General features: G+C 41.7%; 1 protein-coding gene across 1 annotated transcript in view; it reads left to right on the forward strand.

Moving 5' to 3' along the window:
* Window positions 1-25,909, forward strand: part of glg1a (golgi glycoprotein 1a) — a 171,948-nt gene that overhangs the window by 136,948 nt on the left and 9,091 nt on the right. The window contains exons 18-24 of the mRNA XM_063066699.1: window positions 1,004-1,096; window positions 4,807-4,944; window positions 11,362-11,485; window positions 16,498-16,640; window positions 22,615-22,716; window positions 22,870-22,977; window positions 25,440-25,560. Coding sequence (XP_062922769.1) covers window positions 1,004-1,096; window positions 4,807-4,944; window positions 11,362-11,485; window positions 16,498-16,640; window positions 22,615-22,716; window positions 22,870-22,977; window positions 25,440-25,560 — 829 coding nt within the window. The remainder of the gene's footprint in view (window positions 1-1,003; window positions 1,097-4,806; window positions 4,945-11,361; window positions 11,486-16,497; window positions 16,641-22,614; window positions 22,717-22,869; window positions 22,978-25,439; window positions 25,561-25,909) is intronic.

Below are 25,909 nucleotides of genomic sequence, written 5' to 3' on the forward strand. Positions count from 1 at the left end.
TCAAATTACATCTGGGGTCTTTCAGAAGTGATAACATAGATGGCATAGTTGAAGTGATGAGCTAAAGTTGCAGAGAGGAACTTGCTACCTTGTGTGTGGAAAAGCAAGGCAAGTGGATAGTGTAGGTTAATTTTGTTAATCCTGATTAATTATGCCATATTAATAGCTGGGGTGAAGGTAGGCTTGTCAACGGCGTCATATTATGTACGTGGGGGAGGTGGTGCAATCCACACCTGTAATTTTAGGGTGCAATTGTGTTAAATTGAAAAAAGGTAGTAAGATTGACCCAAATCCAAAGTTATTATTCATATAATAGCACTTGTTTGTCCTCATTCCTTTGGGAAACCTAGGATCACAGGATTGGCTGGCTGTTGTAAAAGAGTTAAAGGTCATATTTGCTGACCTTACCTACTTAAGCTATAAATATCCCTTTAGATCGACTTTGTATCCTTGTCACAACTTGGCTCTACCTAATTGGCAGCTTGGCCTTTGGGGAAAGGTGAGACAAGCTTGGTAGCTTGGCTGGTAGCCGTTGAATTCAAAAGATTGAGAGGCAACCTAATAGAAATGTGAAAAATCTGGAGAAATGTTGACAGGGTGGATAGGTAGAGGATGTTTCTTGTGGAATAATCTAGAATTAGGGGGTCATTGATTAAAAATAAGGGGGGAGTGGTGGGTCACCCGTTTATCCCAGATGATGTTTGATTTTTAACCTCCGCATCAAGAGTCTGTTAAAACTCTGCTTCCTTTCCCCTTTGAACAATCTGGGAGTATTTTTAAGGCAGAGATCAACAGATCTTTGATAAGCAAATGGGTAAAAGGTTACGGAGGGAATAGGGAATCCAGTGTCAGATTAGTGATGATCTTATTAAATGACTCAAGATAATTTTTTACCTTTGGGAAGGAATTCTAAGATTACTTAAAGGAATTTTTGCTACGCCTACAAACAGCTTATAAAATAAAATCACCGTTTTATATTCAAGATTTTCCCTTCTCTTGACAGACTGAGGACATTCGTTTGGAGCCTGAGCTCTTTGTGTCATGTAAGGTAGACATTGAAAAGCACTGTCAGAATGTTCCTTTTGGGAATGCACAGGTGAGTAGCCAGTGAACCAGGATGACAACAGTCCTTGGAGTTTTCCAGCTATAAAATGAGAAACCTGAGCTATTTTTAGATGTCAGGAGTATAATGATCCTGATTAACCTTGGTAAATGGCAGTGTATAGCTATGCAGAAGCATTTTATATAGAATTGATTGCCTCTTGAAAAGCATCAGCTTAGGGTACGCAGGGTACTGTGAAATGGATTAATTACTGTTAACTAAAACTGGATTTGAATACAAGTTTTCCCATCCTAGAGGGAGTAGGGTCATTTCTCAAATACTTCAAGTAATAAAATAGATTAACTACATCCATGCATGCTATTGGATTTGCAAAAAAAGAAAAATGCAGTATACTAAGACACAGGATCTAGCCAGTCTTGGGACTGAAGTGTTTCTTGATGGCGTAGAATTTGAAAGCAATTCTAGCTTCAAATCTAGCATCAGTCAGCAACAGTTTCCAAAAGAACATGTTGGCCCAGGATTAAGGATGTACTAAGGATTGATTTAGAAATCTAGTGACTTTTGAAGTTAGTGGCTGTTAAAAAGTATATTGTATTTGATTGGTGATCTCATTGTAGATTTTGTCTTCATAGAAGTCAAATAGAAATCCAGACAATGGAACTAACTGGCCAAGTTTCCTGTTTGTAAGGCCATTCTTCCACATCTTTGACGATCCCCACAGATAACTATTTGGACCAAAGCCTTTTCTGATTATATTTTAATAATTTAGACTTTAGAGATATGGGGCGTAATTTATAAGTCTGTAGGTATTAGTTTATTATTGTCATATGTACCAAAATACAGCAAATAACTTGCATACTATTTATACAGATCAAATGCATTAAGCTAAAACAGTAACAATGCAGGATAAAGTGTAAGAGAAACTGAAAAAATGTGCAGGCAAATGATGAAGTACAAAGTACAATATCATAATGAGGTAGATTGTGGAGCTAAGGATGTGAAGTTTGTAACAAAGTGATGAGACACTTTTAATATTGAGATGTATAGTGATACACTTCTATACCTAATAAAGTGGCCACTGAGTGTATGTTTGTGGTCTTCTGCTGCTGTAGCCCATCCATCTCAAAGTTTTCTGTGTTGCAGATACAGAGAGGCTCTCCTGCACACCACTATTGTAATGCATGGTTATTTGCACTATTGTCAACTTCCTGACAGCTTGAACCAGTCTGGCCATTTTCCTCTGACCTCGTTCATTAACATGGCAGTTTTGTCCACAGAACTGCCACTTTCTGGATTTTTTTTTTGTTTATCTCACCATTCTCCTAAAGCTCTGGAGTCTGTTATGTTTGGAAAATCCGAGGAGATCAGCATTTTCTGAGATAATCGAACACCCTATCTGGCACCAACAATCATTCCATAGCAGGCTTTGCAGGACATTACTTCCTACAAAGCAAAACCCAATAGCATGAATGGTAGTGATACTTCACTACCAGATGAACTCAACGCCTTCTATGTCGGCTTTGAAAGGGAGAATAAAACTACAGCTGTGAAGATCCATGCTGCACCCAATGACCCTGTGATTTCTGTCTCAGAGGCCGATGTTTGGCCGTCTTTAAAGAGTGTGAACCCTCGCAAGGTGGAAAGTCTCGGTGGAGTACCTGGTAGGGCTCTGAAAACCTGTGCCCACCAATTGGTGGGAGTATTCAAGGACATTTTCAACCTCTCACTGCTATGGGCAGAAGTTCCCACTTGCTTCAAAAAGGCAACAATTATACCAGTGCCTAAGAATAATAATGTGATCTGCCTTAATGACTATTGCCCGGTAACACTCACATCTACAGTGATGAAATGCTTTGAGAGGTTAGTCATGACTAGAAAGAACACATGCCTCAGCAAGGACCTGGACCCATTGCAATTTGCCTGTTGCCACAATAGGTCAATGGCAGATGCAATCTCGATGGCTCTTCACACGGCTTTAGACCATCTGGACAATACAAACACCCATGTCATGATGCCGTTAATGGACTATAGCTCAACATTTAATACCATCATTCCTACCATCCTGATTGAGAAGTTGCAAAACCTGGGCCTCTGTATGTCCCTCTGCAATTGGATCCTCGACTTCCTAACTGGTGACCTCAATCTGTGCGGATTGGTTATAACATCTTGCTGACAGTCAACACTGGTGAACCTCAAGGGGTGTGTGCTTAGCCCACTGCTCTACTCTCTATGTACACATGACTGCGTGGCTAAGCATAGCTCAAGTATCATCTATAAATTTGCTGACGATACAACCATTGTTGGTAGAATCTCAGGTGGTGACGAGAGGGCGTACAGGAGGGAGATATGCCAACTAGTGGCGTGGTGTTGCAGCAACAACCTGGCAGTCAACGTCAGTAAGATGAAAGAGCTGGTTGTGGACTTCAGGAAGGGTAAGACGAAGGAGCACATACCAATCCTCATAGAGGGATCAGAAGTGGAGAGAGTGAGCAGTTTCAAGTTCCTGGGTGTCAAGTTCTCTGAGGATCTAACCTGGTTCCAACATATTGATGCAGTTATCCAAGGCAAGACAGCAGCAATACGTCATTAGGAGTTTGAAGAGATTTGGTAGGTCAACAAATACACTCAAAAACTTCTATAGATGTACCATGGAGAGCATTCTGACAGGCTGCATCACTGTCTGGTATGGGTGGGGCTACTGCGCAGGACTGAAAGAAGCTGCAAAGGGTTGTAAATTTAGACGGCTCCATCTTGGGTACAAACCGACAAAGTACCCAGGACATCTTCAAGGAGCGGTGTCTCAGAAAGGCAGCGTCCATTATTAAGGACCTCCAGCACCCAGGGCATGCCCTTTTCTTGCTGTTGCTTCGGGTAGGAGGTACAGAAGCCTGAAGGCCACACTTAGTGATTCAGGGACAGCTTCTTCCCCTCTGCCATCCGATTCCTAAATGGACATTGATCCCGTCAACACTACATCACTTTTAAATATATAGTATTTCTGTTTTTTGCACAATTTTTAATCTATTTAATATACATATACAGGTGTGCGCTGCTTAACGTCCATTCGGACAACATCTGATCGCATATATGTCTGTAGTCCCCATCATAGAAAATACAGGTACACTGCAGTACTCCATATAGGTTTGCTAAGTATATACAGTAATATAGTGTTTGCACAACGTCCAAATCACTTAATGTCTGATTTCACAGAACATATCGTGGACGTTAAGTGACGCATACCTGTACTGTAATTGATTTAGTTCTTTATTATTATTTTTTTCTATAATGTATTGCATTGTACTGCTGCTTTCTGTTTTTTACAATTTACAAATTTAACGTCACATGTCAGTGATAATAAACCTGATTCTGAAATCACTAAGATCATTTTCCCATTCTAATATTTGGTCTGAACAACAACTGAACCTTTTGACCCATGTTTGCATGTCTTTTTTGCATTGAGGTGTTACCTCATTTTATCACTAGCTGATATTTGTTATCCAACAGGGTTTTCTGTATTGATTTTTTCATTGCCTCTGAGTGATTAAATGTAACTGTACCAAGTATTCATTTGACCTCAGTTTCCACATCCAGCTGCAAATTGTGCCTTGGATCTGATTGATATAATTTCTTTTATATGCAGAATTTGTAATAGTCAACCAAAAATATTTTGAACACATGTATTTCCAATTTGATAAGCGTAAATTCTCTTGGATTGAAAAGTCTCATGTCTTCTCTCCGAACAGGTAGTCGAGTGTCTAAAAGATGCCAAAAAGCTTCTATCAAGCCGCTGTCATGACAAAATCTTCAAACTACAAGAGACTGAAATGAGTGACCCTGAGCTGGACTACACTCTCATGAGAGTCTGCAAGCAAATGATTAAGGTAGGAATATACCTTAATATAAGACAAGAAGTTGTGTTCTTTTTATTTTAACCTTGATGTTTCTGTCGCTTTGGAAAAAAGGGACCATGTTTTTCTTGAAGGCAATAGTTCCTTTTCTTTCAGTTGAAACTAATTGGCAATAGCCAAACTTGGATCCTGGATTTCCTCACTTGCGGACACCAGTCAATTCAGATTGGCAACAATATCTCCATCAGCACAGGTGCACCACAGGGCTGTGTGCTAAGTCCCCTTGCTCTGCTCATTTTACACTTATGACTTCGGCTAAGTACAGCTCCAAAGCCATAGCTAAGTTTGCTGATGACACTACTGGCCGAAACAAAGGTGGTGACCAGTCAGTATATAGGAGTGAAATTATGGGGTATATGGGGTGTCAGGGAGGGGTAGCACCTCTGGTGGGGGAACATGTCGCGTCCTTTTCAGGGCGGTTAGTCCACCTTTGGTCCCCACCTGGCACTCAGCTCTCACCTGTGGCTCCCCGTAGCTGTTTGCATGCGACAGCAGCCACACCCCGGGCCACGGCTTCGACTTCGACAAGCCGGCTAAACCAGGTGAGGGTAGCTGACGGGTCTCAACCCTCAGTGAGATAGGGAGTTGTCTATCCCAGCATGTGAAGACAGACTCCGCTGGATTGAGCGGACGAGACTAGCGGAAGGTCCAATGGTCAAGAAGGCGGTCTCTGCAAGCATCGTGGAACGTGTAGAGCAGGACAAGACACAGAAGACGTCCTGGTCATCCACTACGCCTAGTCCCATCTCCAGCCGTCTAGACTCTGTTTTGCCACTGGATCCAGATGAGAATTGGGAAGAGAGAGTGAGGCTGACGCTGCGCAACTCTCCCTCACTTAAATCCAAATCATGCGCCAGTCTCGACACCATCATTATGGTGTCGGGGTCCTCTTCGACGTCAACGATGGACGAACAACAAGGAGTGAAATTGAACATCTGTCTGAATGGTGCCACAACAATAGCCTCTTACTCAATGTCAGCAAGACCAAGGAGCTCATTATTGACTTGAGAGGAGGAATCTGGAGATCCATGAGCCAGTTCTCATTGGAGGTTCAGAGGTGGAGTGGGTCAGCAACTTTAAATTCCGCAGTGTTGTCATTTCAGAGCATCTGTCCTGGGTCCAGTATATAACTTCCATTACGAATAATGCATGGCAGCACCTCTACGTCCTTAGAAGTTTGCTAAGATTCGGCATGACATCTAAAACATTGACCAACCTGTATAGTTGTGCAGTGGAGAGTATATTGACTGGTTGCATCACAGCCTGGTATAGAAACACCAATGCCGTTGAACAGGAACTCCTACAAAAAGTAGTGGATATAGCTCAGTTCATCATGGGTAAAGCCCTCCCCAGCATTGTCAGTTCTGTTGGGCATGGTCTTTCATTTGTGACGGGGTACTCAACTAAATACCACGAACTGAACCTTAAGAAGCTTGGTTTTCATATATTTCCACACTTACAGTGGCATGCAAAGGTTTGGGCACCCGGGTTAAAATTTCTGTTACTATGAATAGCTAAGCAAATAAAAGATGAACTGATTTCCAAAAGGCATAAAGTTAAAGATGACAGATTTCTTTAATATTTTAAGCAAGAGAACTTTTTTATTTCCATCTTTAACAGTTTCAAAATAACAAAAAAGGAAAAGGGTCCAAAGCAAAAGTTTGGGCACCCTGCACGGCAGTACGTAGTAACACCCCCTTTAGCAAGTATCACAGCCTGTAAACTGTTTTTGTAGCCAGGTAAGAGTCTTTCAATTCTTGTTTGGGGGATTTTCACCCATTCTTCCTTGCAAATGGCTTCTAGTTCTGTGAGATTCTTGGGCCATCTTGCATGCACTGCTCTTTTGAGGTCTATCCACAGATTCTCGATGATGTTTAGGTCAGGGGGCTGTGAGGGCCATAGCAGAACCTTCAGCTTACACCTCTTGAGGTAGTCCATTGTGGATTTTGAGGTGGTTTTAGGTTCATCTTCCTGTTGTAGAAGCCATCCTCTTTTCATCTTCGGCTTTTTTACAGACTGTGTGATGTTTGCTTCCAGAATTTGTCGGTATTTAATTGAATTCATTCTTCCCTCTGCGAGTAAATGTTCCCCATGCCACTGGCTGCAACACAAGCCCAAAGCATGATCGATTCACCCCTGTGCTTAACAGTTGGAGAGGTGTTCTTTTCATGAAATTCTGCACCCTTTTTTCTCCAAACATACCTTTGCTCATTGCGGCCAAAAAGTTCTATTCAAAAGGTTCAGAGGAACATCTAAACAAGCCTGATGCATTTTGGAAACAAGTCCTGTGGACTGATGAAGTTAAAATAGAACTTTTTGGCTGCAATGAGCAAAGGTATGTCTGGAGAAAAAAGGGTGCAGAATTTCATGAAAAGAACCCCTCTCCAACTGTTAAGCACGGGGGTGGATCAATCATGCTTTGGGCTTGTGTTGCAGCCAGTGGCACGGGGAACATTTACTGGAAGAGGGAAGAATGAATTCAATTAAATACCAGCAAATTCTGGAAGCAATCATCACACAGTCTGTAAAAAAGCTGAAGATGAAAAGAGGATGGCTTCTACAACAGGAGAATGAGCCTAAACACACCTCAGAATCCACAATGGACTACCTCAAGAGGTGTAAGCTGAAGGTTTTGCCATGGCCTCACAGTCCCCTGACCCTAAACATCATGGAGAATCTGTGGATAGACCTCAAAAGAGCAGTGTATGCAAGACGGCCCAAGAATCTCACAGAAGCCTTTTGCAAGGAAGAATGGGCAAAAATCCCCCAAACAAGAATTGAAAGGCTCTTAGCTGGCTACAAAAAGCATTGACAAGCTGTGATACTTGCCAAAGGGGGTATTACTAAGTACCGCCGTGCAGGGTGCCCAAAGTTTTGCTTCGGGCCCTTTTCTTTTTTTGTTATTTTAAAACTGTTAAAGATGGAAATAAAAAAGTTCTCCTGCTTAAAATATTAAAGAAATGTGTCATCTTTAACTTTATGCCTTTTGGAAATCAGTTCACCTTTTACTTGCTTAGCTATTCACAGTAACAGAAATTTTGACCAGGGACGCCCAAACCTTTTGCATGCCACTGTGTGTGTGTGTGTGTGTGTGTGTGTGTGTGTGTGTGTGTGTGAGAGAGACTCCAAAGTGTTTTCCATTTCTGCTGGATTTTTAACCCGTCATGGAGTACATGACACATTAATTCTATTATGGTTATTGGATTTAATGAGTATGTCCAAAAGAAAATTAATCTTAGGGTTGTATATGGTGAAGTATTTGTACTTTGGTAATAAATTTACTTTGAACTTCTTGCTTTAAAGCCACTTCAAATCTCTAAGTCATCCTACTTCAAAAAGTTTGATTTCCAGGCTTTTAACTATTGAACTCTCCTTCCCTGTTTTGTTGTTGTGTTGGATCTATGTTTTCTACTGGGACAGTGAAGTGTGTCTGTCTTTAAAATCTACAACCTAATCCTTTGTGTAATGTCTGCTTTCCTTAATGGTTACCTTCCCTGATCTTTATCTTGAGGCAATGTGCACAGTATGTTAGGTCAGGAAAGAGACTAAAATACAAGCATCAATTTAGCTGTTAAACACAAATTGAAGGGAGTGCCGAAACAGTATTCTCAGTTCTACCCCTTTCATCTGTTGTATTTCTCATCTGTTAGTAATCATGCTCTAGCTGATGTTGCACCCCTTTTTTTTCTTTTTGAGTTTTTTGCAATCGTTGCCACACCAAATGCTACATGATTGAGATGCCAAATTAATTAATGGGATTTATTCATAGACTTGATGCAAGTGACTAGTCAATGTGAGTGCTCTGTTTGTTTACCAGACAAGGTGCAACCCAGGCTAAAAGTTCAGCTATTTTCAAATTCAGTAATCTGCAGCATGTAGGTGTTTAGATTCACCAATTTTAAACACGTCCTCATTTTACAAATGCATTAATATTGTTTGGTAGCTAAAAACAAAAACCATATTTTGGATGCAAGGCATGCTGGGACCAAGCAGCTGCAATGTTTTGGGTTGATCTTTAAAGAATGTACTGCTTCATATTTTTGTCTGTTTACCTACCTACCTACTTAGCTTGAGCCCATGTCCTGTGACATTCATTTTATTGATTGTTAGCGCTTGTGGTTTCAGACTGAGGGAAAGGTTGCACCTTAAGCGGATCCAAGGGTTTTTTTGAACCAAATACAAGTGCTGTGTGATAATCTTAAAATGAGGCTGACTAAATTCTGTTTGTTGCATGCAGATTATAGTTTAAAAATCATGCCATTTGCTGTTCCTGTTAGTGTTCCATTTGTGCATTGCTGTATATTTAGAGGCAATTTGCCAGCTAAGCTTGGCTGTCAGTTATGAGTGCAGATTTTGTTGATTAAATATTGAAAAACATCCACATGGTAGAAAACTGCAGGGCTTGCTATTGGGTCATAGTGTCATGTGAAATGTGCAAAAACTGTTAAAGTGAACTCGTGGCTTAATGAACATACAGTTGCACGAATAAATTTTCTGCATTAATTACTCATAAATGTGGTCTGCTCTTCATCTAAGTCACAATAGACAAAACACAATTTGCCTAAACTAATAACATACGAACAATTGTCCTTTTCATGTCTTTATTTAACACATTGTTTAATCAGTTGCAGTCCAGGCTTTGAAAAGTATGTGAACCCTTGTATTTAATAACAGCAGCAATAACCTCCACCAAACATCTCCTGTAGCTGCTAATCAGACTAGCACAGCAGTGAGAAGGAATTTTATACTATTCCTCCGTACAAAACTGTTTCAGTTCATCAATATTTCTGGGATACCTTGCACAAACAGCCCTCCTCAGGTCATGCCACAGCATTTCAATTGGGTAAAGGTCCAGACTCTGGCTTGGCCATTAGTAAACACAATTTTTTGTTTTTTTTGATGCATTCTGTTGTTGATTTACTCTTGTGTGTGTTTCGGATCATTATCTTGTTGCATCATCCAGCCTCAATTCAGCTTCAGGTGACAAACTGCTACCCTGATATTGTCCTGTATAATCTTGATATAATTTTGAATTCATTATTTTGTCAATGATTACAAGCTGTCTAGGCGCTGAGGCAGCAAAGGAGTGTCAAACCATGATGCTCCTTCCACCATGCTTCACAGTTGGGATGAGGTTTTAGTGTTGGTGTCCTGTGCCCTTTTTCCTCCAAACATAGCAGTCTGCATTTCTGCCAAGAAGTTCAACTTTTGTCTCATCTGTCCACAGAACATTGTCCCAGAAGCATGGAGGAACTTCCAGGTGGTCTTTCGCAAACTTGAGATGTGCAGCAATGTTTTTTTTAAGAGCAGTGGTTTCCCCTCTGGTATCCTTCCATGAACACCATCCTTGTTCAGTGCTTTTCTTATAGCAACACACGAATGGAGACTTTAGCAAGTTCTACAGATTTCTGCAGGTCTTTTGCTGTTACTCTTGGGTTCTTTTTCACATCCTTCCGCATTGCATATTGTGCTTTTGGCGTGATCTTTGCAGATGCCCACTTCTAGGGAGAATACTGAATTTCCTCCATTTGTAGACATTTTCTCTTACTGTGGACTGGTGAATGCTCGGGTCTTTAGAAATGCTTCTGTAGCCTATTCCAGCCTGATGCTTGTCTACATTTCGAAGCTCCTCTGAAAGTTGTTTTGATTGAGGCATAGTGCACACAAACATATCTTTCTTGAGAAGAGCAGGCTTTGTCAGTAACCTGACTTTGTGTGTCTTTTTTTATATAGGACAGGGCACCTCTAACCCCCACCTCCAATCTCAGCTCATTGATTGGAACACCTGACTGCAAATAGCTTTTATGGAAGGCATTACCCCAGAGGTTCACACACATTTTTGAGCCTAGTCTGTGATTGTTTAAATGGTGTACTCAGTATTGACGAGAAGAAGTACAATAGTTTGTGTGTTATTAGTTTAGGCAGATTGTGTTTGTCTATTATTGTGACTTAGGTGAAGATCAGACCATATTTTTTGAGTAATTAATGCAGAAAACCAGGTAAATACAAAAGGGTCACAAACTTTTTCTTGCAACTACGCCCTAGTTCACACCACAGGTAACATATTACGATGCCTAGCACACAAGAAATATTGAGTTCAATCATTGATATGTTCTTAAAGCCACACTCCCTTCACTGGTATTTTGGGAAGAGCTGAGTTAAGTATCAAAGGGTGAATATACCAGGTGTGTTTGTAGACACTTAGAAGTGTCTACCAATTTACATTTCAGTAGTGATTAATGCGGGTTGCACCACACTAACATTGGCTTATCTGAGTGTTGTTTATTTATTTTTGAAGGTTAAAGCTGTATTTCATTGGAACAAAATTTGAATGTTTGGTTGCTGAACACTTGTGTTGTTTTTGACTGGTTGTATGCTTCGCATTTGTAGCGTTATTGTGCTGATGCTGACTCAAAGAACGTGCTCCAATGCCTGAAGCAGAATAAGAATGCTGAACTTATGGACCCCAAATGCAAGCAGATGATTACCAAACGGCAAATCACACAGAATACAGGTACGTATAACTATGATTATGATTTCTATCAGTTCTCTATCTGAAGCAAGGTGACGGTGCAAGTATTTTAATAGAGGCTATTAATTTTGCGGTGGATGTCTTGGTGCAATGTTCTCCATGCATTACAAGTAATCGCTACACTGGAACTCTCAAAGTTGTGAATCATGTGATTTTATTAAAGTGGTTTATGATATTCTCTGATACTTTTAACATTTGTGAAGCTGGTTTACATGGAAGTGACTAGAGTTGGTCACAGTATACTCCCAACCTTTTCATACTTTATTTTAGAAACATAGAACATAGAAAACCTACAGTACAATACAGGCCCTTCGGCCCACAAAGTTGTGCCGAACATGTCCCTACCTTAGAAATTGCTAGCGTTACCCTTAGCCCTCTATTTTTCTAAGCTCCATGTACCTATTCAAAAGTCTCTTAAAAGACCCTATCGTATCTGCCTCCAACATTGTTGCTGGCAGCCCATTCCATGCACTCACCACTCTCTGCGTAAAAAAACTTACCCCTGACATCTCCTCTATACCTACTCCCAAGCACCTTAAACCTATGCCCTCTTGTGGCGGCCACTTCAGCTCTGGGGAGAAAGCCTCTGACTATCCACACGATCAATGCCTCTCATCATCTTTATACACCTCTATCAGGTCACCTCTCATCCTCCGTCGCTCCAAGGAGAAAAGGCCAAGTTCACTCAACCTATTCTCATAAGGCATGCTCCCCAATCCAGGCAACATCCTTGTAAATCTCCTCTGCACCCTTACTATAGTTTCCACATTCTTCCTGTAGTGAGGCGATCAGAACTAAGCACAATACTCCAAGTGGGGCCTGACCAGGATCCTATATAGCTGCAACATTACTTCTCGGCTCCTAAATTCAGTTCCATGATTGATGAAGGCCAATACATCGTATGCCTTCTTAACCACAGAGTCGACCTGCACAGCTGCTTTGAGTGTCCTATGGACTCCAACCCCAAGATCCCTCTGATCCTCCATACTGCAAGAGTCTTACCATTAATACTAAATTCTGCCATCATATTTGATCTACCAAAATGAACTACCTCACACTTATCTGGGTTGAACTCCATCTGCCACTTCTCAGCCTAGTTTTGCATCCTGTCAGTATCCCACTGTAACCTCTGACAGCCCTCCACACTATCCACAACACCGCCAACCTTTGTGTCATCAGCAAACTTACTAACCCATCCCTGCACTTCCTCATCCAGGTCATTTTTAAAAATCACAAAGAGTAAGGGTCCCAGAACAAATCTCTGAGGCACACCACTAGTCACCGACCTGCATGCAGAATATGACCCGTCTACAACCACTCTTTGCCTTCTGAGGGCAAGCCAGTTCTGGATCCACAAAGCAGTGTCCCCTTGGATCCCATGCCTCCTTACTTTCTCAATAAGCCTTGCATGGGGTACCTTATCAAATGCTTTGCTGAAATCCATATACACTACATCTACTGCTCCTCCTTCATCAATGTTTTTAGTCACATCCTCAAAAAATTCTATCAGGCTCATAAGGCACGACCTGCCCTTGACAGAGCCATGCTCACTATTCCTAATCATATTATACCTCTCCAAATGTTCATAAGTCCTCCCTCTCAGGATCTTCTCCATCAACTTGCCAACCACTGAAGTAAGACTCACTCTGTAATTTCCTGGGCTAACTCTACTCTCTTTCTTGAATAAGGGAACAACATCCACAATCCTCCAGAACCTCTCCTGTCCCCATTGATTTTGCAAAGATCATTGCCAGAGGCTCAGCAATCTCCTCCCTCGCCTCCCACAGTAGCCTGGGGTACATCTCATCCGGTCCTGGTGACTTATCCAACTTGATACTTTCCAAAAGCTCCAGCGCATTCTCTTTCTTAATATCTACATGCTCAAAGCTTTTCACTCCGCTGCAAGTCATCACTACAATCACCAAGATCCTTTTCCATAGTGAATGCTGAAATAAAGTATTCATTAAGTACCTCTGCTATTTCCTCCGGTTCCATACACACTTTTCCCACTGTCACACTTGATAGATCTTAATCTTTCACATTTTATCCTCTTGCTCTTCACATACTTGTAGAATGCCTTTTGGGAGGTTTTCCTTAATCCTGCCCACCAAGACCTTCTCATGGCCCCTTCTGGCTCTCCTAATTTCCTTCTTAAGCTCCTTCCTGTTAGCCTTATAATCTTCTAGATCTCTAACATTACCTAGCTCTCTGAATCTTTTGTGAACTTTTCTTTTCTTCTTGACTAGATTTACCACAGCCTTTGTATACCATGGTTCCTGTACCCTACCATAACTTCCCTGTCTCATTGGAACGTACCAATGTAGAACTCCACACAAATATCACCTGAACATTTGCCACGTTTCTTCCGTACCTTTCCCTGAGAACATCTGTTCCCAACTTAAGCTTCCAAGTTCCTGCCTGATAGCCTCATAATTCCCCTTACTCCAACTAAACGCTTTTCTAACTTGTCTGTTGTGTGGGCACGTGGCCAAGTGGTTAAGGCATTCGACTAGCGACCTGAAGATCACGAGTTCGAGCCCCAGCCGAGGCAGCGTGTTGTGTCCGTGAGCAAGGCACGTAACCACACATTGCTCTGCGATGACACTAGTGCCAAGCTGTATTGGCCCTTGCCCTTCCCTTGGACAACATCGGTGTCGTGGAGAGGGGAGACTTGCAGCATGGGCAACTGCCGGTCTTCCATACAACCTTGCCCAGGCCTGCACCCTGGAGAGTGAAGACTTTCCAGGCACAGATCCATGGTCTTGCATGACTAATGGATGCCACCTCGGTAACTTGTCTGTTCCTATCTCTCTCCAATGCTATTGTAAAGGAGATAGAATTATGATCACTATCTCCAAAATGCTCTCCCACTGAGAGATCTGACATTTGACTAGGTTCATTTCCCAATACCAAATCAAGTACAGTCTCTCCTCTTGTAGGGTTATCTACATATTGTGTCAAGAAACCTCCCTGAACATACCTAACAAACTCCACCCTATCTAAACCCCTCGCTGTAGGGAGATGCCAATCGATATTTGGGAAATTAAAATCCCCCACCACAACAGCCCTGTTATTATTACACCTTTCCAGGATCTGTTTTCCTATCTGCTCCTCGATATCCCTGTTACTATTGGGTGGCCTAAAAAAAAACACCCAGTAGAGTTATTGACCCCTTCCTGTTCCTAACCTCCACCCACAGACACTCCGCAGACAATCCCTCCATGATGTCCACCTTTTCTGCAGCAGTGTTAATATCTCTGATCAACAGTGCCACGCCCCCACCTCTTTTGCCTCCCTCCCTGTACTTCCTGAGCACTTGAAGTAACCATCCCTGTCCCTGAGCCATGCAAGTCTCTGTAGTGGCCACCACATCATAGCTGCAAGTACTGATCCACGCTCTATGCTCTCCACGCTACCGATGTTGTCCAAGTGAAGGGCACTAGGGCCAATACAGCTTGGCACCGGTGTCGTCGCAGAGCAATGTGTGGTTAAGTGGCTTGCTCAAGGACACAACACACTGCCTCAGCTGAGGCTCGAACTAGTGACCTTCAGATCACTAGACCTACGCCCTTAACCAGTTGGCCATGTGCCAACACTTGTTCACAATATTCCTTGTGTTAAAATAGACGCATCTCAAACCATTGGTTTGAGCGCCTCCCTTCTCTATCACCTGCCTATCCTCCCTCACACACTGTCTCCAAGCTTTCTCTATTTGTGAGCCAACAGCCTCTTCCCCAGTCTCTTCAGGTCTGTTCCCACCCCCTAACAATTCTAGTTTAAACTCTCCCCAGTAGCTTTAGCAAACCTCCCCGCCAGGGATTTAAGTGCAACCCGTCCTTTTTGTACAGGACACACCTGCCCCAAAAGAGGTCCCAATGATCCAGAAATCTGAATCTATGCCCCCTGCTCCAATCCCTCAGCCACGCGTTTATCCTCCACCTGATTCTATGCCTATACTCACTGTCACGTGGCACAGGCAGTAATCCTGAAATTACTACATTTGCGGTCCTGCTTCTCAACTCCCTTCCGAACTCCCAGTAGTCTGTTTTCAGGATCTCTTCCCTTTTCCTACCTATGTCGTTGGTACCAATATGTACCACAACCTCTGGCTGTTCTCCCACCCACCAGGACCCTGGCACCTGGGAGGCAAACTACCATCCGAGTTTCTTTTACGCGTCCACAGAATTGCCTGTCTGACCCCCTAACTATAGAGTCCCCTATCACTGCTGCCTTTCTCTTCCTTTCCCTACCCTTCTGAGCCACAGGGCCAGACTCTGTGCCAGAGGCACAGCCCCTGTTGCTTTCCCAGGTAGGCTGTACCCCCAACAGTACTTAAACATCTTTGTTCGATGGATGAATATCAATAAGTACGAAGGAGCATTCTACATGCAGTAAATGCTGGAATCACAGGAATTAAAATAGGTATTTTAGCTGCTTAAGTCTATTGTGTGGTTTATTTGGATCACTAATGACCTGGCTCTAAATTTCATTTCCCACAAATGATACAAAGGAAAATGATTGTGGGGTCATTGGGGTTACACCTTCTTAGACCCAACATATCATTCAGGGTAGTGACGTAGGCCCAACCATTTTAACTGCTTTATAAGTGACTCTTCTTTCATTTGTAAAGTCAGAAGTGGGGGAATGTTCTCTGATAACTTGATGTTCAGTTACATTCACAACTTCTTAAATGAATGTGCCTAAGGAAACATTCAGGCAAGGACTGACAAGCGGCAATAACGTTGAATTGTCGGCAAAGTGCTAGTCAAAACCATTGAGCAGGATTATATGTAAGATTTTAAGGTAACTGCTCCTTGATTTTCTTCCTGTGGAAAAGCATGTTATCATGACAGTAGATCATAAATTTTCTTACACATCCTAAGGCCTGCTGTCCCATAACACACTTCTAATATCTGCTGTGCTTAGCTAAATGGTGAGTTCGCATTGTAGGCAATTCCACTCTAATGTGCATTTAATTTTTATGTATCTTTCAGATTACCGTTTAAATCCAGTCCTGAGGAAAGCTTGCAAGGCTGACATTCCTAAATTCTGCCAGTCAGTTTTGAACACTGTAAAAGATGGCAAAGAACTGGAGGGTCAGGTGGTTTCATGTCTGAAAATGAAATATGCTGACCAGGTATTCAAAGGACAGGTGGGGTACAGAGATGACAGTTCACCTGAATTGAATATTATCTTTTTCTCATTCTCTCCTGCTCTCTCTTTCCATTCTCTTGTTCATGTGCTTATTTTTGCATACCAAACTAAGGAAATGGACCTGCTTTCAGGCATGTAATGTTTTGATTACTTTGGCATTGTTGTTAAACTCTTGATGGTTGTTGGAGAAACTGGAAGTATTGAGTGCAGGGATGGAATTATTTATTTAACTGTTCACCAGATACAAATGAGAAAAATTACCAAGCTTGTTGCCAAACAAGTGGTAATTATCTGGGATGAAAAGTCTCAAAAATGACATAATAATATGTTAGAACAAAAACAGATTGAGATAATCAAATAGAGCTGTTAAAGGAATGAATTTGTGATGCAGCATGTTAGAAATTAAATTAGTCACAGGTGAATACATCTTTAAGATTATTAATTGGAAGGGCGTATAATGTCTGTTGAGGAGAACAGGGTTTGCACTTTCAGAGAAGTAGATGTGATATGACAGATAGCCACCTGCATTGTTCTGAGCAGTAACTCAACTTCGTTATTGACTATCAGAGTAAAAGACTACTTCAATTCTTCAGTCAGCATTATCTCAGTTACAGTACATGAAAGCAGTCATGTTTTATCTTGGCCATTCCATTTATTTTACTTTTATACAAAAAATAGTTTTGTAATTATCAACCTTATAGTTCCCACACCCCGCACTTCCCGTTTCTACCTCCTACCCAAGATCCACAAACCTGCCTGTCTTGGCCGACCTATTGTCTCAGCTTGCTCCTGCCCCACCGAACTCGTTTCTGCATACCTCGACACGGTTTTATCACCCCTTGTTCAATCCCTTCCGACCTATGTTCGTGACACTTCTCACGCTCTTAAACTTTTCGATGATTTTAAGTTCCCTGGCCCCCACCGCTTTATTTTCACCATGGATGTCCAGTCCTTATATACTTCCATCCCCCATCAGGAAGGTCTCAAAGCTCTACGCTTTTTGGATTCCAGACCTAATCAGTTCCCCTCTACCACCACTCTGCTCCGTCTAGCGGAATTAGTCCTTACTCTTAATAATTTCTCCTTTGGCTCCTCCCACTTCCTCCAAACTAAAGCTGTAGCTATGGGCACCCGTATGGGTCCTAGCTATGCCTGCCTTTTTGTTGGGTTTGTGGAACAATCTATGTTCCGTGCCTATTCTGGTATCTGTCCCCCACTTTTCCTTCGCTACATCGACGACTGCATTGGCGCTGCTTCCTGCACGCATGCAGAACTCGTTGACTTTATTAACTTTGCCTCCAACTTTCACCCTGCCCTCAAGTTTACCTGGTCCATTTCCGACACCTCCCTCCCCTTTCTAGATCTTTCTGTCTCTGGAGACAGCTTATCCACTGATGTCTACTATAAGCCTACTGACTCTCACAACTATCTGGACTATTCCTCTTCTCACCGTCTCTTGCAAAAACGCCATCCCCTTCTCGCAATTCCTCCGTCTCTGCCGCATCTGCTCTCAGGATGAGGCTTTTCATTCTAGGACGAGGGAGATGTCTTCCTTTTTTAAAGAAAGGGGCTTCCCTTCCTCCACTATCAACTCTGCTCTTAAACGCATCTCCCCCATTTCACGTACATCTGCTCTCACTCCATCCTCCCACCACCCCACTAGGAATAGGGTTCCCCTGGTCCTCACCTACCACCCCACCAGCCTCCGGGTCCAACATATTATTCTCCGTAACTTCCGCCACCTCCAACGGGATCCCACCACTAAGCACATCTTTCCCTCCCCCCCTCTCTCTGCATTCCGCAGGGATCGCTCCCTACGCAACTCCCTTGTCCATTCGTCCCCTCCATCCCTCTCCACTGATTTCCCTCCTGGCACTTATCCGTGTAAGCGGAACAAGTGCTACACATGCCCTTACACTTCCTCCCTTACCACCATTCAGGGCCCCAAACAGTCCTTCCAGGTGAGGCAACACTTCACCTGTGAGTCGACTGGGGTGATATACTGCGTCCGGTGCTCCCGATGTGGCCTTTTATATATTGGCGAGACCCGACGCAGACTGGGAGACCGCTTTGCTGAACATCTACGCTCTGTCTGCCAAAGAAAGCAGAATCTCCCAGAGGCCACACATTTTAATTCCACATCCCATTCCCATTCTGACATGTCTATCCACGGCCTCTTCTACTGTAAAGATGAAGCCACACTCAGGTTGGAGGAGGAACAACACCTTATATTCCGTCTGGGTAGCCTCCAACCTGATGGCATGAACATCGACTTCTCTAACTTCCGCTAAGGCTCCACCTCCCCCTCGGTTACTTATTTTTATGCACACATTCTTTCTCTCACTCTCTCTCCTTTTTCTCCCTCTGTCCCTCTGAATATACCTCTTGCCCATCCTCTGGGTCGCCCCGCCCTTGTCTTTCTTCCCGGACCTCCTGTCCCATGATCCTCTCGTATCCCCTTTTGCCTATCACCTGTCCAGCTCTTGGCTCTATCCCTCCCCCTCCTGTCTTCTCCTATCATTTTGGATCTCTCCCCCCCCCCCAACTTTCAAATCCCTTACTCTTCCTTCAGTTAGTCCTGACGAAGGGTCTCGGCCTGAAACGTCGACTGCACCTCTTCCTACAGATGCTGCCTGGCCTGCTGCATTCACCAGCAACTTTGATGTGTGTTGTTTGTAATTCCTCTCTGTGTTGAGAACCATACTGCCCTGTTTAAGGCCTCTTCTGTTATTCAGTTATGGATATTTGCCACTAAGATTCTGCCATTTAAGTTTTTTTTTCCTGCTTTTGGGTTTCAGTTTATTCTGGCTCTAGGAAAGCATGTGATTATACTAAAGCACTGGGTGTGCATATATAGGTTGTAAGCACAACAGATTTGTTAAATAATTTATCTAGTATAAGAAAGTAATTGAAGATGGTGCTAACTGTGTTGTCTGGTCTTGGTTGTTTTCTGAAAGACTGCAGCACAGCCTCTCTTCCTTTTACTGTGACCCTTTGACTGCAGGTTTTGTTCTTCCCAGGCCTCAGAATATGTACTTGCATATGCTTGATTATGACTATTAACCTCCTGAGCATTTCCACTCTGGAATGGGAGAATTCCCATTCTCCCCATCTCTTCACTCACATTCTGAGTTCTTACTTTTTATCTATTGTATTTATTCTCTTCCTTCACTCAGGTACAGTGTGCTTAGATATTTCAACTCTTCTGCTATTATTTAGCCATCAAAGTCCTTGCCCCTACATCAACCTGCTTTGACAACTATCACTTGTTAGCTTATTCCTTATTGATTTAATTAACTTTCTGCTCCTGGCTACTTGCTGGTTTTTTTTTAACTTTTTTAGATTTAGATTATGAGGACACTCAGTCCTGGTTTATTGTCATTAAGAAATGATACAATTTTCCTCCAGTATGATATCACAGAAACACAGGACTGACCAAGACTAAAACTGACAAAAACCGCATATAACATATAGTTACAACATACAGTTACATATAACATATAGTTACAACAGTGCAAAGCAATACCGTAATTTGATGAAAAGCAGACCATGAGCACGGTAAAAAAAAAGTCTCAAAGTCCTGATAGCCCATCATCTCACGCAGACGGTAGAAGGGAGAAACTCTCCCTGCCATGAACCTCCAGCGCCGCAAACTTGCCGCTGCAGCACCCTGGAAGCACCTAACCACAGCCAACTCTGAGTCCGTCCGAAAACCTTGAGCCTCCAACCAGCCCTCCAGCACCGAGCACCATCTCTGCCGAACGCTTTGACCCCTCCCCGGCTGCCGAGCAACAAGCAAAGCCAAGGACTTGGGGCCTTCCCCTCTGGAGATTCTGGACTTTGAACTTGACTTTGTATCCACTAGTCTCCTACCTGATAACTTGATCTTCGGTGTTTAGTTCTCCAAGATATTACTACTTCAGCATTTCTTTGCAGCTAACGATATTTTTGGCATTACTAACGTTCATCTTTTGGTGCTTGACTTGCCGCCATGTTAGTGGGTCAATACATATTGGTATGATGGTCATACATGTGGTAGGGCACTGAGGAGTGATGTAGAACAGAGGGATCTGGGAATACAGATTCATAATTCCTTGGAAATGGCATCATAGGTAGATAGGGTTGTGAAGAGAGCTTTTGGCACATTGGCCTTTATAAATCAAAGTATTGAGTACAGGAGTTGGGATGTTATGTTGAAATTGTATGAGATGTTGGTGAGACCTAAATTAGAGCATTGTGTGCTGTTCTGGTCACCTACATACAGGAAAGATATTAATACGATTGAAAGAGTGCAGAGACAGTTTACAAGGATGTAGCTGGGACTTGACCTGAATTATAGGTTGAAAAGATTAGCACTTTATTGTAGGGAAATGAGGGGTGATTTGATAGAGAAATATAAAATTATGAAAGAGTAAATGCAAGCAGGCTTTTACCACTAACTTCAGGTGAGTCTAGAACTAGAAGTCATGGGTTATTAATGAAAGTTCAAAGTAAATTTATTATTAAAATAAATGTATGTCGCCATATACAACCCTGAGATTTGTTTTCTTGTGGGCTTACTCAGTAAATCCAAGAAACATAATAGAATCAATGAAAGACTGCACCTAACAGGATGGGCAAATAACCAATGTGCGAAAAATAACAAACTGCAAATTCAAAAAGAAAGAAGAGAAATAACAACAACAATAATAATAATAAACAAATAAGCAATAAATACCAGGAACATGAGATGAAGAGACCTTACAAGTGAGTCCATAGGTTGTGGGAACAGTTCAATGGGGGGGCAGCTGAAGTTATGCTCTCTGGTTCAGAAGCTTGATGGTTGAGGGGTAATTATTGTTCCTTTACCTGGTGGGGTTGGTCCTGAGGCTCCTGTACCACCTTCCTGATGGCAGCATTGAGAAGAGAACATGACTTGGGTGATGGGGGTCCTTGATAATGGATGCTGCTGTTCTGCAATAGCGCTTCGTATAGATATGTTCATTGGTGGAGAGGGCTTTACCCATGATGGACTGGGCCATATACTTGGAATTCAGAAGAATGAGGGGTGACTTTATTCAGATATCTCAGATTCTAAGGGGCTTAACAGGGCAAATGTCCATTAGTGAGGAGACATAACTACAAGATAAGGATCTGGTTTCTTAAAACTGAGGTATGTATAAAATTCTTCTCACAAAGGGTAATGAATCTCTGGAATTCTCTGCCTGACATGTGGTTGAAGTTGATCATTAGAAAAATTTGAAATGCGGATGTGTAAATGTTTGATAGTTCAAATGGTATGGAGAGGAGCTGAAGCCAGCAGGATGGCAAGGAGGGCTTGCTCTAGCGCTTCCTTTTTTTTCTTGTTTTTGAGGAAAACTTGCAGTTTGACATTTTATGAATGTCACTTCCTACCAGCAGTTAGGCAGGAGAGAGCTGTCTGTGCAATTAATAACTTCATCTTCTCATGATTTGAAAAAGATTAATGAACAGCTAAGTTTCAAAACCGATTGATGTAAATACTTATTAATTCAAGGTATGGTTACTGAAGGCAGCTATAGTCTGCAGGATGATGTCTGGCTGCTGTTCATGGATGGCCTGTTGGTTTTGATGAATAAGATCTGTGTATTAAGCAGATGTTAATAAGGCCTGAACGTTTTTGGAAAGCTTCCAGCTCCTTTGCATTAATTATTGCTGTTTCTTTTGGTGTTTTACAGTTTTATTTTCTCCTCACTGAGGTTCACTGTGATTACTGTGTACACAATCTTGTTGCATTCTTCTCTAGAGTGCAGAAATCCAGGTTAAAAGTTCTGGTTCCACTGCTGTTGACATTTTAACCTTCTTTTCTAAGATAAATTTAGTATTGGTCTAATGGTTGCTTGTTCTGAACTGTTCTGACTTTTGAGCTTCTGTTCAAGCACGGTGGATTGAAGGCCTGTGTTAAGTAACTGAGCTCCATTTAATCTTGTTCTTGGCAGCGATTGTCTTCAGATTGCGAAGATCAGATTCGTGTGATTATCCAGGAATCGGCTCTAGACTACAGGCTGGACCCTCAGCTGCAAATACACTGCACTAAAGAGGTGGGTTGAACTCCCGACAATATGGTGACTACTGAAAAGGGTGTTAGTATGAGGGGAATTGCTATGGTTTGTGAAAATAGCAACCTGGGATTAAAAATGAATGAGGGATTTCATTCTGCTGATACAGTGAAGTTGTCTTTCATGTTTTTGTAGATTAACACATTGTGTGCAGAGGAGGCGGCAGCGCAAGAACAGACTGGCCAGGTAGAAGAGTGCCTGAAAATCAACCTGCTGAAAATTACAGGAGATGCCTGCAAAAGGGTACGGCAATTTGTAGTGTATTGTTAGATTTAAAACAGTACCGTCAATTCATTTCATACAAAGATGGGCATAAATATGGCATAATTTCACATATCATTAAGTTAGCAAAGTAAATGAAGTTGAAGCATTGCACTGGGGTTTCTTACTTTAACAAGTCGATTTTGAAAGGAAGGTAGGAATGAAAAACTACTACAAGTTCTGGTATACATAACGAAGAGAATAAAGATTCTGGTGAAGTTACCAAAAGGTCTGTAAAAATGAAATCATAAGTATAATGTTAAGCTAAACAAAGACTCAACTGGCATAAGATATCAGAAAGGAAAAGGCTGAGAAATGAATTAACGGAATTTTTTTTCTGACTGTAGTTTGTTCAAGTGAAGGGATAAAGATGTTTCTTTGGTTTTCCTAAGCAAAATTCAATTACTAAAATCCAATGTAGAATTCAAGAGGTGCTTAGAAATTGCTATCCCATGGACTAGTTGCATATGAAAGGAACTTAATTATCTGGACAAGGAAGTAAAGAAAATGTTAATAATCAGTTGAAGTAAGCTGAAAATGGTCTTGTTGAACCAAAACCAGTTGAACTGAGTAATCAGTTATTCAGTTATAAATATTGAGGGTGGTGTGTATTGTAATTTTACAGTATTATAAATTCTGCAGAACAGACTGGGTGAATTTGAGGAACGATTCATATTTATTGTTCACAAGTTCATAGTACAATGTAACAATGTAAAGAAAAGTTGTATATTATAATTTTATCTGCAGTGAAGTTGTAGCAGTAATTTACCATGTGGACAATACCCTGCTTGTGTTTTTCCTTAGAATTGATGTTTTGGGCTGTGGTCTGATAGTGTATGCAAGATAACAAATGGAACATAACATGAAAAAAATTTGATCATCTGTTTTATCGAAAGAACTTTATATGTGGAGCAAACTCGATGGGCTGAATGGCTTATTTCTGCTCCCATGTCTTAGGGTCCGAAGAAAGCAGATTTTTTAAAAATATAAATGGTGGGATATTGAAAAATGTTGGGAGTTCAAATGGACCTGGATGCCGTTGAATGTGAATCACTGAAGTTTAAGTGTAATTAACATTAAGAAGGCAGAAGGGATTTTGGCCTTTACTGTAAAATATAGAGCACATAAGCAAAAGTCTTTTACTGTAAGATTATACAGGATCCCAGCAAGACTGTACAATCAGACTAGGGAAGCATATACAGTAAGCTTGCATTTATGCATCTGAAATTCTCATGCAAAGGGCAAAATATTTCTAGGAATATTAAGTTACTTTAAAAAAGCTTTGTTTTAAAGAGTTAATGTGGAATAAGTGTGAAAAGATTAGGGCACCTCAGATGCTATTACAGCTTCTGGTGTTGGAGTCCAAAGTTCAATTCTGGCATCCTTTATAAGCAAGTTTGTACATTTCTTCCTGTGTGTGCATGGGTTTCCTCTGGATACTCTGGTTCCCTCCCACAATCTAAAGACATAATCGATAGTAGCTTAATTGCTCATTGTAAATTGTCCTGTGATTAGGCTAGGGTTAAATCGGTGGGTTGCTGGGCGGCGTGGCTCAAAGGGCCGGAAGGTATATTCTGTGCTGTATCTCTAATAAATATTTACATTTGTGCATGAGAGTAGTGCAGTTATAGGTTGAGTAGCAGCAGAACTTCATTGAAGATTTGGCATTTCATGTGTATGCGAGTATCATTTGAGTGTAGAAATTCATTTGATTTTCTTTTGCTGTATTTTACACAGTTTAGCCTTTAATTTAATCGTGTTACTTAAAAGGATAAGGTGTAGTTTGATTATTTAATGAAATGTGCAGCTTATTATAAATGAATTCTACTTATTATAAATTACTATGATTGCATATTTGAGGGAGACGTTACAGACAGATTTTTACTCATGTATGTGAAGGATGTAAGAAACAATGTCGATTCAATTCAGTAATTTTGGACCTATTGTCATACAATTGGCATGCCTCTCTCCCTCCCTCTCCCATTCTCCAAAGGTGCCTGATGGCTGAAAATATACTACATTTGTGATAAACCGTGTACAGTGGAGATTTACCAAATGGATTCCTGAATTGGTTCAATGAGGTGTTGAAAAAAGTGAGAAATTATCTCCTTGAAATACATAAAAGAAATCTAATGGGGTTTGACAGGATAGATGCAGGCATGGATATCTGAAACCAGGGGTCAGATTCTCAGAATGATAGATCACCGTCTTTGGAGGCTGAATTGCCGGTATGATCAAGATAGCTGAATGGTTTTAATCTAAGAAAACATGCTGAGGAGAAAGATAACAATGGTCTTACTGAGTGGCAGAGGACCTAAGAAGGGCTGATTGACCCAGTGATGATATAATTTATTTCTACTGCCATTTGTACAGTCTGTTGCATGTGACTGGGAAATACTTGATGGGTTTGGTTTTGTTCAATAGTTTGATGTTTCCTCCTGTAGGAGGTGCTGAACATGTTGCAAGAGAGCAAAGCCGATATTTTTGTGGACCCTGTGCTTCATGCAGCCTGTGGCCTGGATATCAGACATCATTGTGCCTCCATCCTTCCTGGCAAAGGACGGCGTAAGTGAATATGGGTTATGAGGGAGAGTTTGCTCAGGTGTACTTGAAAACAATAAGCTGACCAGTCAATGATATTAACATCAGCTCTTAAAGTCAGACAGAACTTCACTGTATCTGGCTACTTGAGGCAATAATAGACCAATCACCGAGGAGCGAACATTCTTGTGTTCCCATAGCAGTACCTCTATGAACTATTAGGCCGGGTTGCGTACAGATGCTTTCCCACGGATATAATAAGGTTACTTTGATGTAAAGGTGGATTTATTAGGTTTCAGTGAGAAAAAAGTTTTTGAGTCTAAATAAAATCTGGCAGAATCTACTCTCAGAAAAATGTCAAATGGTTCCATAC

The sequence above is a fragment of the Mobula hypostoma genome, chromosome 14, assembly GCF_963921235.1.
Source record: "Mobula hypostoma chromosome 14, sMobHyp1.1, whole genome shotgun sequence".
In the NCBI taxonomy this organism is placed as follows: domain Eukaryota; kingdom Metazoa; phylum Chordata; class Chondrichthyes; order Myliobatiformes; family Myliobatidae; genus Mobula; species Mobula hypostoma.